The sequence below is a fragment of the Crotalus tigris genome, unplaced genomic scaffold (assembly GCF_016545835.1).
Source record: "Crotalus tigris isolate CLP2741 ecotype Arizona unplaced genomic scaffold, ASM1654583v1 scf7180000017987.690289119674:8195010, whole genome shotgun sequence".
In the NCBI taxonomy this organism is placed as follows: Eukaryota; Metazoa; Chordata; class Lepidosauria; order Squamata; family Viperidae; genus Crotalus; species Crotalus tigris.
In genome coordinates, this window is record NW_024096758.1 from 5,632,946 (window position 1) to 5,648,676 (window position 15,731).

General features: G+C 39.7%; 1 protein-coding gene across 1 annotated transcript; it reads left to right on the top strand.

The window, feature by feature from the left end:
• The first annotated feature begins 66 nt into the window (after positions 1-66).
• On the top strand, positions 67-13,824 carry GPN1 (GPN-loop GTPase 1). Its single transcript, XM_039346150.1, has 15 exons — positions 67-193; positions 446-592; positions 703-796; positions 1,580-1,619; positions 1,897-1,963; positions 2,823-2,860; positions 3,869-3,947; positions 4,039-4,133; positions 6,104-6,149; positions 8,063-8,209; positions 8,557-8,639; positions 9,744-9,783; positions 10,688-10,781; positions 11,914-12,033; positions 13,428-13,824. The coding sequence occupies exons 2-15, from the start codon at positions 494-496 to the stop codon at positions 13,511-13,513; spliced, it is 1,128 nt and encodes a 375-aa protein (XP_039202084.1). The 5' UTR covers positions 67-193; positions 446-493; the 3' UTR covers positions 13,514-13,824.
• The last annotated feature ends 1,907 nt before the right edge of the window (positions 13,825-15,731 follow it).

The following is a 15,731-nucleotide window of genomic DNA, read 5'->3' on the forward strand; positions in this document are numbered from 1 at the left end:
CTTGTGGACTTCAACTCCCAGAATTCCTGAGCCAGCCATGGTGGCTCAGGAATTATGGGAGTTGAAGTCCACAAGTCATAAAAGGGGCCTTCGTTCCCCCACCCCTGCTGTAGAGAGAGAACGCGGAACGGCCGTTATCTCCTCTCAGGGAAGAATGAGGCGGAGCAAGACGCGGGCCGCTGCCGATGTCAAGGTGGCCTTTTTGAAAATATTCTCTAAGGGACGATACAGAGGAGCAGAACAATATAGCGGTATTGTTCGGCAGCCTAATTTTGCGAGAGGAGAAACCTGGTCAGTGGAGGGTGTTGAGGAAAACTATTCGAATAGTTCCCATGGCTTCTCCAGCCCCACCAATGTTATGGAGTCGTTCTTCTTTTCCAACTTCTCATTATTATTTTCGTATCTCTATGGTCAAAAGCTTGGTTTCCTTTCCATTTTTTTTAAGCAAGAGAAAGCCCCGGAAGTCAAAGAAAGCGGATGAAACGGCGGCAAAATGGCAGCTGCCGCTGGGGCAGCGAGTTCTCCATCCGGAGCTCCAATATGCGTCCTGGTGCTGGGAATGGCTGGCTCTGGCAAGACGGCGCTGGTGCAGGTGCGGGCGGAGCGGGAAAGGGGATTGGCCCGGGGGAAAGAAGCCCTAGGAGAGCTGCTTGGTTCCCCTGCTCGCTTCATCTGAGCTGACCTACAGTTTGTTTTCCATAGAGACTTATTGCCTACCTGCATAGTAAGAATTCTCCTCCGTATGTCATCAATTTGGACCCCGCAGTTTACGAGCTGCCTTTCCAGGCCAATATCGGTGAGTACATAGGGTGGTCGTCTACATTCTTCGCCAACATTTTTTTCTTTCAGAAAAATATGAGAGTATTAATTAGTTTTGCTATAAAGCACAAATATGTAAACCTTTGGTTCAGAGAGAATTAAGGACTGCAGATATCCAAGCAACTGCATAGTGTGTAAGCTGCCACACGTTTAGCCATGGCTACCCATATGGGCATGGATGCTATTTCACCTTCCCCCAGTTGTAGGTGCCACTGAATAGCGTACAGATCCTATTCCATGTACCTTTACCACTGCCAACTGAATGGAGTTGCTGTAAGATGTGAGAAGGTGAATAGCTCTCCTTATGATTTCAAAGTATAATTGGAGTGGCTCACTATTTGCAGGCTCGTTCTGTATAGAACAAAGGAATAAATGGTAGATTTTATTTTGTTTTAAGGAATTGATTTAAGTTGAATTGGACCACATTAATATGAATGGATGACTAGACTTGTTTAGACATGAATACATTAGTCTGTAGTTCAATATTTTAAATTTTTGCTGAAAATTCCATTGGATGGATTGAAAATCTGTATGTTTGGATTACAATTTCCATGATTACCTGATACGATAGCCTTAGGGGAATATTAGAGCTGCATTTAAGATGATGAACAAGTATCAAGAAAGTAGGAAAATTTGTAGGTGGTGGTATTATATTGAAAGATAAATCATATTGTATTCGATATATTCAAACCAATAATAAGATACATTCCTTTTAACTTTGTTTTGAATAAACTTCGTATAATTTTCCTTTTTTTAAAAGATATTCGGGACACAGTGAAGTACAAAGAAGTTATGAAGCAGTATCCTTGCATTTTTTTCAAAATGTACCATTATCGCTTTTTTATTTATTTGTGTGTATATTGCTGGATGTATATGCTGTTCCATTCATGTCTGACTCTATATCCAAAACTTTGTTGGATGCATAAAATTCCAGTGCCATTCTGAAAGAAAGAGCGATGATGTTCTGCAGCTTGTTACTGAAATATAGCTTCCTATTATTCTCTTGTGGAATTGCTCTGGGGAATATGCTGACCCCAGTGATTTGGATTTCTTCAACTTTTCCTGACCTAGCTCCAGATATGCACTAGGCCCAAATGGTGGCATTGTGACGTCCCTCAATCTCTTTGCTACAAGATTTGACCAGGTACGTGTTTACTTAACTGATTTTGCTGGTGTGCGGTATATCATATTGGTAAGCTGCTGAATATTCTTTTCTGAAAATTTCAGTATTCTGGGCCATATAACAATAGCAATAGCACTTAGACTTATAATATATACTGCCCCCATAGAGCTTTACTGTACTCTCTACGCAATTTACAATGTCAGCATAATGCCACCAACAATCTGGATCTTTATTTTACTGTCTTGGAAGGCTGAATCAACCTTGAGCCCTATCTGGATTGAACTCCTGGCTGTGGGCAAGTTTGTCTGCAAAACTGCATTCTAACAACTGCACCAGCAATATATCTATATGCTGCTAAAATTCTTGTTCCTGTAACCTTTAACTGGATGAAAAGATGCTTCATAGGACAACATTTGAACAAAGATATTTTCAGATATGCTAACTTACAACATGTGTCTAAAATCTGGGACCCATGACTCCTGGGGAACTGAAATTTGGCAAATTTTATAAAACATTTTATAATACAAAATGTCATAAGACATTAAGTCATTACATAATATGTCATAAAACATTTCCTGTGCTGATGTTTGACTATTCTACACAGTTCAACATGGGCTATTTCCAAGGCAGATAGATCTCTGAATGTATCCCAAAACATTGAAGATATAGAGGAATCTGGTACAGAAATATCTCTGATGACCCAAGGGATTGTGAGTTGTCCAGTCAATGCTAAAGTCTGAAGAAATGCCAATATAACTGTAAAGTTGAATGTCACTACAGTAATTCTGTTATAATAACGACCCCTTGTTTTAGTAGCTCTTCTGCAAACTCCAATTTTATTCCTGTATGCAAACTATATTTTCTCTTTAATTGTTATCAGGTGATGAAGTTCATTGAAAAAAGACAGACTGCATCCCAGTGAGTCAGTGATAAATTTGATGTTGGGAGGGAGGGGTGGCTATGCAAGGCTCCTGTTTTTAGAGGTGACATCCATGCACTCCTTATCTGAAACGGATCTGCCTTACATAGGAAAAGTTACCTTTGTTCTTTAGAGATCGTGTTAACGTTATCTTGTTGTTTAACTTGTGCAGCTCACAAAATGATAAAATGAAAAAAACAATAAATTAGAGGAAATAATCAGGTAATATTGCTCAAAATCCTGGGTCTAAAATTAGAATTTAAAATACATACTCAAATACCCAGCATGTCAAAAGCCCACTGGATAGGTATATCAAAGGGACCCAGGGTTGTAAAACTAAGGCATGGTGATTTTAAAAAATGATGTTCAGCATTATTTTAAAATGAGTTTCCAATACTAGCAAAGCATGTGGCAAGTCCTCTTTAGAAAAGAAGCAGTCCAGCCATCAATTATGAAGGCTTAACAAATGGTGGGGTTCTCCAGCTTTTTTTTTGGAAAGCTATGGATACATTTGAAATTATGGAAATTATTTTATGTTCAGTCACAAAATACTGAGAGTAGTCCCCCCCACACCTTTTTTCCCCTCACATAGGTGTAAACGTTTGGTGGGTTAGTTATTTTTTTGGTGACTTGGAATATTTTGAAATGAGTGCTCAGAGTCTTCTCAATTCCTAGATGAATAGAAAAAGATTTAACAGGGTTGGAGTGGCATATGAAATATTTTAGAAATATTCCTTTGAGCAACTAATTACGCCATCTCTCCTAAAACAGTGGTCTTGGACTAAAATGTTCATTTACACTGATTTGATAAGGAAAATGGTTCAGAAATTCATCCTTTGTTTTGAAAAGAAATAATAATTAAACCTGGGCTCGGCTCTTGTCTCTGTGGATAGTGGCTCTTGCTAGAATTTCTGAGACGGCAGACAAAGTACACACTGCTGTTTAGCTCCTGTGTGTGTCTTCTGTATATTCTGAGTGTTGAGAGAGCAAATTTTTTTCTCTTGCAGGTATGTCCTAATAGATACACCTGGGCAGATTGAAGTGTTTACTTGGTCTGCCTCTGGTACTATCATCACAGAAGCCCTGGTTAGTGACTTCTATTCATCTGATGTTGGGAGTTAAGGTTGGGGAAAACATGCTATGCTTTGTAAACAGTAATCCCGCTATATCTGTTTAGGCTTCCTGTTTTCCATCGGTGGTGGTTTATGTGATGGACACGTCTCGCAGCACTAATCCTATCACCTTCATGTCTAATATGCTCTATGCCTGCAGGTAGGAGGCACTTTCCCACTTTTCCTACAATTCTTCTTTTTCTTTGGATAAAGATCTGGGTTTTTTTTATTCTAATGCAATTCTTGTTCCCCCCAACTTTTTTTTAATAGATATTTTATTAGTTTTTAACTATAACAATCTCCAGTGTCTGGTGTACAGCGTGTTGTCTTGGTTTATATTTTAACAAGAAAAAAAAAAGTTTTTTTTTCCAATCAAAAAGTTATTTTTGTTATATATTTTTATAATTCCATCAAAAAAAATTAGGGTATAATCTTGACAGTTTTTTAGTTCCTAAATTTGTCCAGACTGCAGTATTTTAAATCAAATTTTAATATATCTCTTTCTTCCTTTAATATTAATTCGCCGCTTCCATTTATAAGGGAATGGGGATATAGTCCCCTCCCTTCACTTCTGGAGGTTTTCTTGCTTTGGAGATCTTTTCAAGGATTTAGATAGAAGAAAGAAGATCAGTACTCTCACCAATTACAAGCACGCTGTTCATCAATGTTTAGGTTCGTGCTCTGGGACTTTGGCTGCAAGCAGTTTGGGCTAAACTCTGATCTCACACTAGCCTTTCTCCTGTTGGGTTCGGAGGGCTTTCCCCGGATCAAACGAAGCGATTGCCGTCGCTTCGTGATCAACAGGGCGCCCCTCCTTCATAATCATCTCTCCAGGGCAACTTTGGATCCATCTAGGGTCTCCCAAGCAGGAAGAAACTAGCTGTGGGAAGCGGAGGTCCGCTCTCGTGCAGCCATGCGCTGCGGGTACAAAACCGGAATTCCTCCCCCCCCCCCCAACTTTTTATTTATATGTACCAACTGCTTTCCCAGCCCAAATGTTCACTGTGTTTAATTGGTTTATATCTGGTTTCCTAAGCAAAAATGTAAATCACCTTACAACAGATGATTTAGAAAAATATATTATAAATTTAAAAGCCAGGGAAAATCCAAGCACCCACGCTAGGATAGCTGACTTAAAACAGGCGGTGCTCAGAGTGTGTGCTGTCCCCAAAAGCTTCTTCTTTTGGTCTTTCAGAAGAATCTGCCAGAGAAAGGTGTAGGTTGGGTTGTATGGGAAGGAATAATCTTTAAGATAATTATAGTGCCCTTCACAACATAGAGCCAAGTTAACATAAGTGTGTTAAATTGTACTTTAGAACAGAATGCGGTGGAGTATTATAGCACAATTTGTTATCTTTAAAATATTAATGATTCTCACAAGTGATGCTTTAGTGAAAGCCATTGTGTATTGAGCAAATTCCTATGTTCTGACTAGCAACTTCAATTGTTAGTTTATCTGCCATTTTTTAATTTGTGCCATACACATGAAACCAACAGTAGTATTCATTTGGCTAGTCTTCTGGCTAGGATTTACCAAGATGAAAACTTGTGAAGTTCATCAAAGTTACTGTATCATCTAGCTTCAGGGTACATGACTAGTTACCATTAGTTTGCCAAATACTAAACCCCTCATTCTCTAGTCTCAAGGATTAAAAGGCAGAATTGTGGAATGTTAACAGTTGCATGCCTTTGATTAAGGAGGGAACAACAATTTTGTAAAAGACTGGAAACGCTTTATAAACTTTTTGCTATAAATGGACAAAAATGGTGATTTGGGGATTAACTGATTAAAAAGGATTGTTTATGAGAGGAAGGATATTGTGGTATGTAATTTGGAGATGGTAATTATTATGGCTGTATTGCAGTTACTTCCTTAGATAGCTTCCCTTTGTCTTTTGCTGTCTATAATCTTTTATTTCATATTGTTTTTCCTATTTTGCTTATGTTTCTGTAGTTTTGAATTTTGTATAAAATTCTTTTTCAGTAAAAATATTAAAACAACAAACTGTTTCATATTAGTCGTGCTTGAGCAGGGGGCTGGACTAGAAGACCTCCAAGGTCCCTTCCAGCTCTATTCTATTCATATCTGGGTCATCTTTTTATCTCTGATCATCCACTCTTTTTTTTCAGCATCCTATACAAAACAAAGCTCCCATTTATAATGGTCATGAACAAGGTGAGTGGGGTGTTCCAGAGTCCATATTACATGCTAGATATTAATGAGATTATCTCTTAATATTAAACCAACACTGTCTTTCTACCATACATTCTTGTTTCTCTTGAATAGATAGTGAAGGCTATCTATTCAAATTCAACTCCTGATGAGGATATGAAGATGTCTATATAATTTTGGCAGCATAATAGATGTGCTATTGCCTTGTTCCAGAATTGGGTGGGGGGGATTTCACTTCCCATTTTAATTGCAGCTGTGGGATTTCCGGGTTTGTCTCCCATTGAAATATTAACCAGATTTAGTCCTATTTAGCTATTTTTGAGATCAGTTAAGTTCAGTTAAGATGCTCTCACTTGGTGTGACTTTTCTCTTAAAAGAAACAACAAAAATGTAAGGTAAATTGTGATATCCAACTTATATTTAGGGTATTATATGTTGTTGTTACTCTCATGTTTTCCATTATCTCCCAAGAAAAAGAAAATGGTTTTGAAGAAAAATTACACAGTGGTCATTTCAAAATTTCAGGGTCAGTAATTACAAAATGAGATGTAGGGCAAAGTAATCTTAATGGATTATACCATTGGAATCTCATTGATATTGAGTAATCAAGATAATCACCTTGAGATTGTTTTAGATATCTTTATGAAATGTCAGCAATGTATAAATACTGTGAAAAGGCCAGATTCCAACATTTGAGGAGGGACAGAAAATTAAACTATCAATAGCACAATGTTGTTAGATAACTGTTGCTGTAACCACATTTGTGGGACCGTCTCATCCCAGTGGGATTGACCTGCCACACCCGTCCCGGCAGAGAAGGCTTTCTGCAGTCCCCATCGACCAGGGTATTCCTGCAGGCAGGGTCTAGGAGAGGAGCCTTCTCTGCCATTGCTTCTGCCCTTTGGAACATCTTGCTCTCCTGGAATGAGCTTCAGTCCTGACCTTTTCACAGGAGCTTAAAGAGCTGGCTCTGCCAGTTGGCTTGGGACCCCAGCGGGGGGGGGGGACTTCACATTGGGATGTGGTTAACAGATTAAATATAGAGACCATCTCCCTCCCCCCCCCACTCATCCTACTTTCTCCCTCCCCATCTTTTGGTTAGGGTTGAGTATTTATATTTTTATAGTATTTTGTTTGTATTGTGTATAGATTTTATATAATTTTATCCTTTGAATATTGTAAACTGCCCAGAGTTACCCTGTGGTAAGATGGGCAGCCAATGAATTTAATTAATAAATAAAATTTGAAATACTGTATTCAATCAATCCATCTCATAAGGAATATTGAAGATCTAAAAAAAGGGTTGAGAATGATACTAAAATGATCAAGAATCTGAAAAACCCAGGTTCAGATATGACTAGAGCCCTGAAAGCTTGCTGAGTCACTGTTTTAATATTTCATTAAAATCTGCTGAGATTCTCAACCATTAATCTTAAATGCTGTCCTTTGGAGCACAGAGAATAAATTTTCCAACGTCAACTCTTCCGGTGGTTTAATTTTGCTTCTGATTGTGATGAATAACCTTATCTTTTTACCATTGTTTGCAAAAGTGAACTTTGAGACTTCCGAGTATCTTCTTTATGCTCCTCAGAAAACGCTCCAGTTTGTTTGTTTCCTTCTTGAAAGATGAAGCTTTGAATTGATCACAATAGTTCATAGATGGCCTGTTGGGTTTTGATAATACTGTAGTCTTTAATTTCTTATCATGGCTTTCCTGTGCAAATGAAATGAAGAGCAGTCAGTCTGCTTTCCCTACCACTTCTAGAGAACCAGCAATTATTATGAGGCCATTGGTCCTCGTTCCTGGGCCAGTAGGTAACAAAGTATAATGGCTAAGATTCTGGCAAGACTTCTTTGGCAGAAGCTGTTTCTATGTTTTGCTTAAATGTACACCTTATTTTTATTTTTCAACTCAGACAGACATCATTGACCATAGCTTTGCACTTGAATGGATGCAGGACTTTGAAGCTTTTCAGGATGCCCTCAGTCAGGAAGCCAGCTACGCCAGTAATTTAACTCGCTCTATGAGTCTTGTTTTAGATGAGTTCTACAACTCACTTCAGGTGGGTGCTCTCTTTTGTAATGCAAACGGTGCCATATGTTATGTATGTAGGCGGGTTTGTGAAAAATGTTATTTGAGTAATGCAGTTTTTGGTGCTGAATGGGAAGAGATAGGTTGAAGTTAAGCCTCAAGCAAGACAGAGCTTTTATTCATTTAAACCAGGGGTAGTCAACCTTGGCTCTTTTATGACTCGTGGACTTCAACTCCCAGAATTCCTGAGCCAGCTAAGCTGGCTCAGGAATTCTGGGAATTGAAGTCCACGAGTCATAAAAGAGCCAAGGTTGACTACCCCTGATTTAAACTCACATTTCTAAAGCCATCCAGTTTATCAGTAGCTTTCTCTTGCAGGTTGTGGGTGTTTCTGCTGTTCAAGGAACAGGGATGGATGAATTTTTTGAACATTTGTCCAAAGCTGTTGATGAATATGAAAGGTGAGTCTTCTTCAGGAAAGGAAGGAATATAGCAAGAGCAACCCGGTATGCTGTTTTTTATCTTTAGGGATATCTGAGTTTTGGGACATAACTGAATTTGAGTTTCTAAGATACTTTTTCAAAAGACAACTGGATTTTCTTGTTTTTCTTTGAAGACATTTCACTTCTCATCCAAGAAGCTTCATTGGTTCTGGCAGGATGGTGGAGGGGATGGAAGGATCATATTTCTTTCCAGTCACGTGGTCATTAGCAGTCTCCGAGAGCCATTGAGGCCACTTGGGAGATTATCTATGCCCTCAGGTCACCTGAATCAAAATGTAAATGGGAATTTGCATTCTGCAAAACTTAACTGAATTTGAGGTTGCCTAGAAACTAGAGAGAGCCAGTTTGGTATATTGATTAAGGCCTCAGGCTAGAAACTGGGAGACTGTTGAGTTCTAGTTCTATCTTAAGCACAGAGGCATCTGGATGACCTTGGACCCGTCAAACTTTGCCCGCCATAGGAAGGAGGCAATGGCAAACCATTTCCAAAAACCCTTGCCAAGAAAACTGCAGGGACTAGTCCAGGTAGTCACCAGAAGTCATACTGACTCAGAGGCACAAAAATAAAACAAGAGAGTTTAGGCAAATAATGCTTCCAGTTAAGTTTATTCGTACCCTATGGATATACTAGATTTCACAACAACCTTCAGAAATCAATTATTTTCTGTTTGTGTTAGACACCTCAACTGTTAAGCAATTCCATATCACATATTTTGATGTATTGTAAAGTCAATGGGTTTTCCTGGAGCACCACTAAGTAATTCATTCTTGGTGTAGATATTACTTATAGGAAGAATTACCTCTCTTTCTATAGCAGTAAATAAAACGGTGAGTATGCACACTGATTACTTGTAACAGTGATGTCCATTCCGTACTGCTGACCATGTGAGAAGAACTTTATTATATGAAATGGTTTCTAATGGTTTGTAAGCTGTCTAGAGTTGCCACCAGGCAAGATGGGTGGCATATAAGTTTAACAAGTAACTAAATTGTTGTCTGTTAGGATATATGTCAGTAGAGCTCAGGAGTAAATACATGAAGCCCCTTTTTTTCTTCTTTCAGAGAATATCGACCAGAATATGAGCGGCTAAGAAAGAAATTGGTAAGTACATGAATATACTTTGATGCTCTGGGCTGTATTGCTATAAGCCCCCTCCCACCCCCAATTGTGTCTGAATACTTGTTGCTGTGTTGTTTGCTGCATGTTGGAGAGCAACTGCCCCAGGTGGAAGGAGAGCTCAGGCGGGGAATTAACTTGGATTTGCTACATAAACTTAAGAAGTCTGATCCTCCCTCCAAATACCTTTGAGCTTTGCCTGGTCTTTCCCAGACAAAAGCTGCCAGTCTGGGGAGATTCTGTATGATAGGCAGAGAATCACTGAGTAGCTAGTTTGAAGTCTAGATGGGTCTGGCTGTTCATATCTGACATTGGAGTTCTAAAAGGTGTTTCTTCAGATGAAAATACTAGTTCACCTATAAGCTATTAAAAGAAGAGTGAGAAAAGGAAATCAAGCAGGAAATCTTAGGGCAGGGGTAGGCAACCTTGGCTCTTTTATGGCTCATGGACTTCAACTCCCAGAATTCCTGAGCCAGCATGGAGTTGAAGTCCACAAGTCATAAAAGAGCCAAGGTTGCCTATCCCTGCCTTAGGGCTATGATGAAGAGATCAAAATCCCTGAGGGTATAGGCCCAAGAGCCTTTCTTTTTCCATTGTTAAATGAATTCAAAGCAGTGATGAAGGTTAATGTACAATTATGGAAGAACCTAGAAGTCTTCTCTACGAATAATAAAAAGATACTGGCAATAAGTTATTTACTTATTCATGACATGCTAAATAAACCATGATGGCTGGGTCCAAATATTTTAAACCACAGTTCATTTAACATAGATTTATTAAACCTAATTAGCTAAGTTTGAAAAATAAGTTCCAATGTGAGAGCAAATTGAGAGACAAATGTACAGGGGGAAAAACATATGTTATTGAAATACTCTCTCTTCATTTACAGGAAACGGCTCAGAAGCAGCAGCAGGAAGAACAGTTGAAAAATTTGCAGAGAGATATGGGGCCTGTTGCTATGGAGAATAGCCCAGCAGTTTCAGGTACATGAGAAACTCTACAGAGACAGAGACGTCCCTGCAAAGTACTTGTAAGCTTCACCTGGTACAGAATACAGTGATATGAGCAGTTATATGCACTCCTAGAACAGCATGTTACACCATTAGTATATGAGCTGCATTGGCTGCCAGTTTGTTTCCAGATCCAATTCAAGATGCTGCTTTTAACCTTTCACGGCATGGGATCAAACTCTCTGAAGCAATGCTTTTACCTGGTTATATCAGCTCCCCCCCCCCCAGCAGATCCAGCAGAGAGGGCATGTTGTGGGTCCCATTAGCTAGGGTCCCACTACATCTCCACCATAATGCTGCCTTGTGGAACATCCTTCCCTCAAAATTAGATTAGTTCCATCCCTTTTGATAGGCCTCAAGACCTCGTTATGTTATCAGGCCTGGGCCTTCCAAGGTACAGGACACTTGCTGACATGGCTCAAATGTTGTGGTAGGCATTTTTATCCCTCTCATCACCTAGGGTTTGTATCTTATTTTTTTAAATGATATTTATTAGCATGGATCCTTATATCTGTAATTTTTTACATTTTATTTTCTTGTGCTGTTCAGAATCACTTTTGAAGAGATGGGCAACTATATAACTTTGATTAATGAATAAGCTAACAAGCCATCAAGCAGTATTTAGAAGTATGTTCAGGTTAATAGCTGTCATCATTTTATCTGCTCCACTAAATATTTGAGGGTATAGTTGGGTTTCACAGAGAATCACAGAAGAAAAGGAAGGGCTGCTGATGGAATTTGTATACATTGGCTTACTTAAGGAATTTACCTAAGGCAGGGGTAGGCAACCCCATGCTGGCTCAGGCATTCTGGGAGTTGAAGTCCACGAGTCATAAAAGAGCCAAGGTTGCCTACTCCTGACCTAAGGGATATGGCACTTCATCTGGCAAGGTATTACATTATAGCTATAGGACTAAGCAACTATTGTTGCTGCCTTGCTAAATTTCTAAAGCTGCTCAGAGCCCTCATTTAGGCGTCACGTATACACACCCTCCTCTGACCTTGTAGAGTTTGAGACCTGGCATGGAACTCCTGGACAAGGTGTTCATCCTACTGCACAGGAAGAAATAAAAAAATTGCTTTTTGGTTTGATTTTGGTCCAAAGGTTCAATGGCAGAATCTTCATTAGGCCCATCAGAACTGATTTTGACACGAGGAACTTTGGATCCAGAAGAGGAGGAAGAAGAGGCCCAAGACAGCGATACTGATGACATTGATCATAAAGGTAATTAAAGCTCTGAAGAAATAGGAGGAATTAAAAATTGCAAGATACAAGCTAAGAGGGAGGGTGGCAGCGTTTTCCCGTCAGTTGCTTTACACAGATTTCCTAACAATAAAGTCATTACCTTTAAAGCCCCTTATAACACGGGACCAGGGTGTCTGGGGTTGCCCCACTTGTTCTGGTGAAAAGGACTCACTTTGGATCCCATCAGCCAAAAATTTTGGCTGGTGGAGTCCAGGTGAAGAGCCTTTTCTGCTGTGGTCCCTGGAATATTCTGTCAGAGGTGAGATCCACCTCCAAACTCCTGGCCTTTCAAAAGAGCCTAAAAATGTGGCTCTGCTGCTTGGTCTGGGCCAGAGAAGGACCCACTACATTGGAGGTGGCTGATGGGATAGAGATGATTCTCTGCCCAGGCCGCCCATCATCTTGGTTTTTAATTTGTAACTTTTTAATTGTTTTTTGCACTTTTTAACTTTTATTATATTGTAAGCTGCCCAGAGTTACTGTATTAGAGAGATGGGTTGTATAAAAATGCAATACATATGTACGTACGTATATACATACTGTTTTATATTCATTGTATAATTCAACAAAGGATTATGGTGATGCTGGTTTCTACTAGGGCAGGGGCAGGTAACCCAAAACAGTCAAAGAGCCACTTGGACCCATTTCCCACCAAAAACTGGGAACTGGGAAAACCCTTTTGATATCTAAAATGAAGATAACACTGCATATATCTTTTTTTACCTTTATTATAGGTTGTGTGTGTGTGTCTGTGTGTGTGTGTGTGTATCATAAAGGTAAAAAGGGATATATGCAGTGTTATCTTCATTTTAGATGTCAAAAGGGTCTCTCTTTCTCCCCCCCCCCACCTCTCTCTTCCTCCCTCTGATCTTCTGCTCACCTGGCAAGCTGGCTTCAAACTGTTCTCCAACAAGCTGATACACATTCTTTTTGGGCTAGCTCAGGGGTAGGCAACCTTGGCTCTTTTATGACTCATGGACTTCAACTCCCAGAATTCCTGAGTCAGCATTGCTAGGCTAGCTAGCTCTCTCCTGCCCTTCCTGCTTCCTGCAGAGACACAGCAAAGGGAGGAGCCCCGCCCAATAAACTTGTCAGCTCGTTGGAACAGGGTGAGGCTACTCTTCTTTTTTACGCACACACACACAGAGAGAGAGAGAGAGAGAGAGAGAGAGAGAAGGGAAACACAAGTGCCTCTCTGTCTCTGTCTCTCTCTGCAAATGGCAGAGGAGGCTGGGAGCTGCAGGGGAAGGCTCAAAGAGCCGCATGTGGCTCCGGAGCCACAGGTTGCCAATCTGTGTACTAGGGCATTTTGGGTCTTGAGGCATTAGTGAGACTCACTTTGTTAACACATCTCTTCATTTTTTCTACTATAGTGACAGAGGAAAGCCATGAAGAACCTGCCTTCCAAAACTTCTTGCAAGAAGCCAAGCTGCACTATTTGACCAGAAACAACCAGTAGAAGAGAACCATTGCATGGCTGGACGCAGTAACTGAAGAACACAGAGCTATGAAACAGGCCCATTCTTTGCCATCTGTGGCAACCGTTCTGTTCCCCTCGACTCAAGGCTAATTGAGTTCTTACTGTGGCAACTTTTTTCAGTGGGAGACTGAAGCAGTTTGCCAGAACCGGATGGTCATTTTCGCATATATAATCGCTTGTTGGCAAAAGAATATGACTGAGAGATCTTGTCTCTGTTGTAAATTTTACCTATAATGTATGTTTCTGTTTTGTAAATTATTAGCAAATATCTATTCTGCTACATCTTCTTAGTGGCTGACCTTTTTTTCTGGCTTAACGATTTTCTCCCACCTGTATATGCTGGAATAAGAGAAGGTACAACTGGCATGGGAGTTCAGAGACATAAAGAACATGACATGAGATGAGGGGTCATTTTGCTAAGCATTTTGAGGGTGCCTTCACCTAAAAAAAAAAGCAACATAAAACAGGCTGGAAAATTACTGCTGTTCATATAGGTGCCTGTACATCCTCATCCATGCACACGGAGATGCAGAGTTCTTCCAAAAACTACTGTGAATGCAAACATAAAATACTTCTGCTGGATTCTGTTAAAAGGAGGATGGAGGGTGTGTGTTATCTCTTCACAGAAAAGACTGGAGAGTTTACAGGTAATCCTTGACTTATGACCACAGCGGAGTCCCAAATTTTTGTTGCTAAGCAAGACAGTTATGTGAATTTTTTCCCCATTTTATGACCTTTCTTGCTACGGCTGTTAAGTGAATCACTGTAGTTGTTAAATTAGTAACACAGTTGTTAACTATATTTGGCTTTCCAATTGACTTTGCTTCTCAGAAGGTCACAAAAGGTGATCACATGACACCGGGACACTGCAGCTGTCATGAGTCATTTGCCAAGCATCTAAATTTTGATCATGTAACCATGGAGCTGCTGCAATGGTCGTTAAGTGAAAAACAGTCATAAGTCACATTTTTCAGTGATGTAACTTTGAAAGGTCACGAAATGAACTGTTACTGCTTGTATTAGGTTTGAGTTGTGATGGAACATTTACTGAAAAAAAAAAAAGCTGTACTGTATACATCAGTGTGCTTCTACCAGTGGTGGGATTCAGCCAGTTCGCACTAGTTCGGCAGAACTGGTAGCTAATTTTTTGTTGCCCAGGCTCAGTACGGACTTTCGGAAGCAGCATCCACACAGAGAATTGGATGTTTGCATATTTGAATCCCACCACTGGCTTCTATCCTTTGTAATATGGAAGTGAGAGTTTGATACAAAGGAAAGTAGATTGCAGTGGGAATGGACTATTTAAATCCATTGATAATGCCAAAAGAAGTAAACTCAGAACTAAATGGTGCGAATGAATATAGATTCAATGCAATTACTTAGGCAAAATGAACGAGGATCAAATATATGAAGGAAGCGCAAAACAGAGAAGAAGTTTGAGAAAGTGGTGATGTTTTATAACATCTTCAAAAACAGGCAAACATTTTAAAGTAGAAAAGACAATTCATAAAGCAGGGCATTTATGTTGGTGGTAAAAAATATTTGCAAAGACAAAGGTACAGAGTGCTATATTAAATAATAGCTCTCCATATAAATTAGATTTATTGAAACATTTTATGTCTATTTAGCTTTTTTTTGCCTTAATATTTTTTGCAAGATTGTTCCTTTTCTTATTGTTGTCTTTTCATATGTACATTGTCCCCTAAAGGGTCTCTCTGCTGCTTAGATGAAGGGGAAAAATGCTTCTTTTTTTCTTGCAAGTGGAGGGAGTTCCTGTTGCAGTGGTGCTTCCTGAACAATGGCAAATACAGACTGGAAATTAAAATAAGGCTGTAGTTTAAGTATTCCTAAACATGCTAGTTGAAACAGAGGGGACAAAAGCTGCTCACCTGCCCTCAGCACAAATTTGGGGGAGGGCAAAGTTTCAGGTTTGTTGCTGAAGGCTTCCCTGAGAAGGACTGCCTTTGGATGGCTAAGCACTCCTTTTTAGAGTCTTTAGCTTCACAAGTAACTACCCCACCGCACACAAGTTATGTCCAAGCTCTCTTCAGAAGAGTCAGGACACACTGCAGCACCTCAACACTAAGAAAACAGCTGCTTGACATCTTTCTCCCTAATGGCTATCCAGAAAAACTTTGTATTCCGATACATAGCACACAAACCATAATACACCACACATCCAACCACCATGCAAAAA

What these genes read in the sequence shown, in the direction of transcription:
- GPN1 (XM_039346150.1), top strand. Translation starts at nt 494, where the DNA reads ATGGCAGCTGCCGCTGGGGCAGCGAGTTCTCCATCCGGAGCTCCAATA. An exon ending in AGCGGCTAAGAAAGAAATTG is followed by an intron (nt 9,784 to 10,687) that starts GTAAGTACATGA and finishes CTTCATTTACAG; the next exon opens with GAAACGGCTCAGAAGCAGCA. An exon ending in TGATGACATTGATCATAAAG is followed by an intron (nt 12,034 to 13,427) that starts GTAATTAAAGCT and finishes TTTCTACTATAG; the next exon opens with TGACAGAGGAAAGCCATGAA.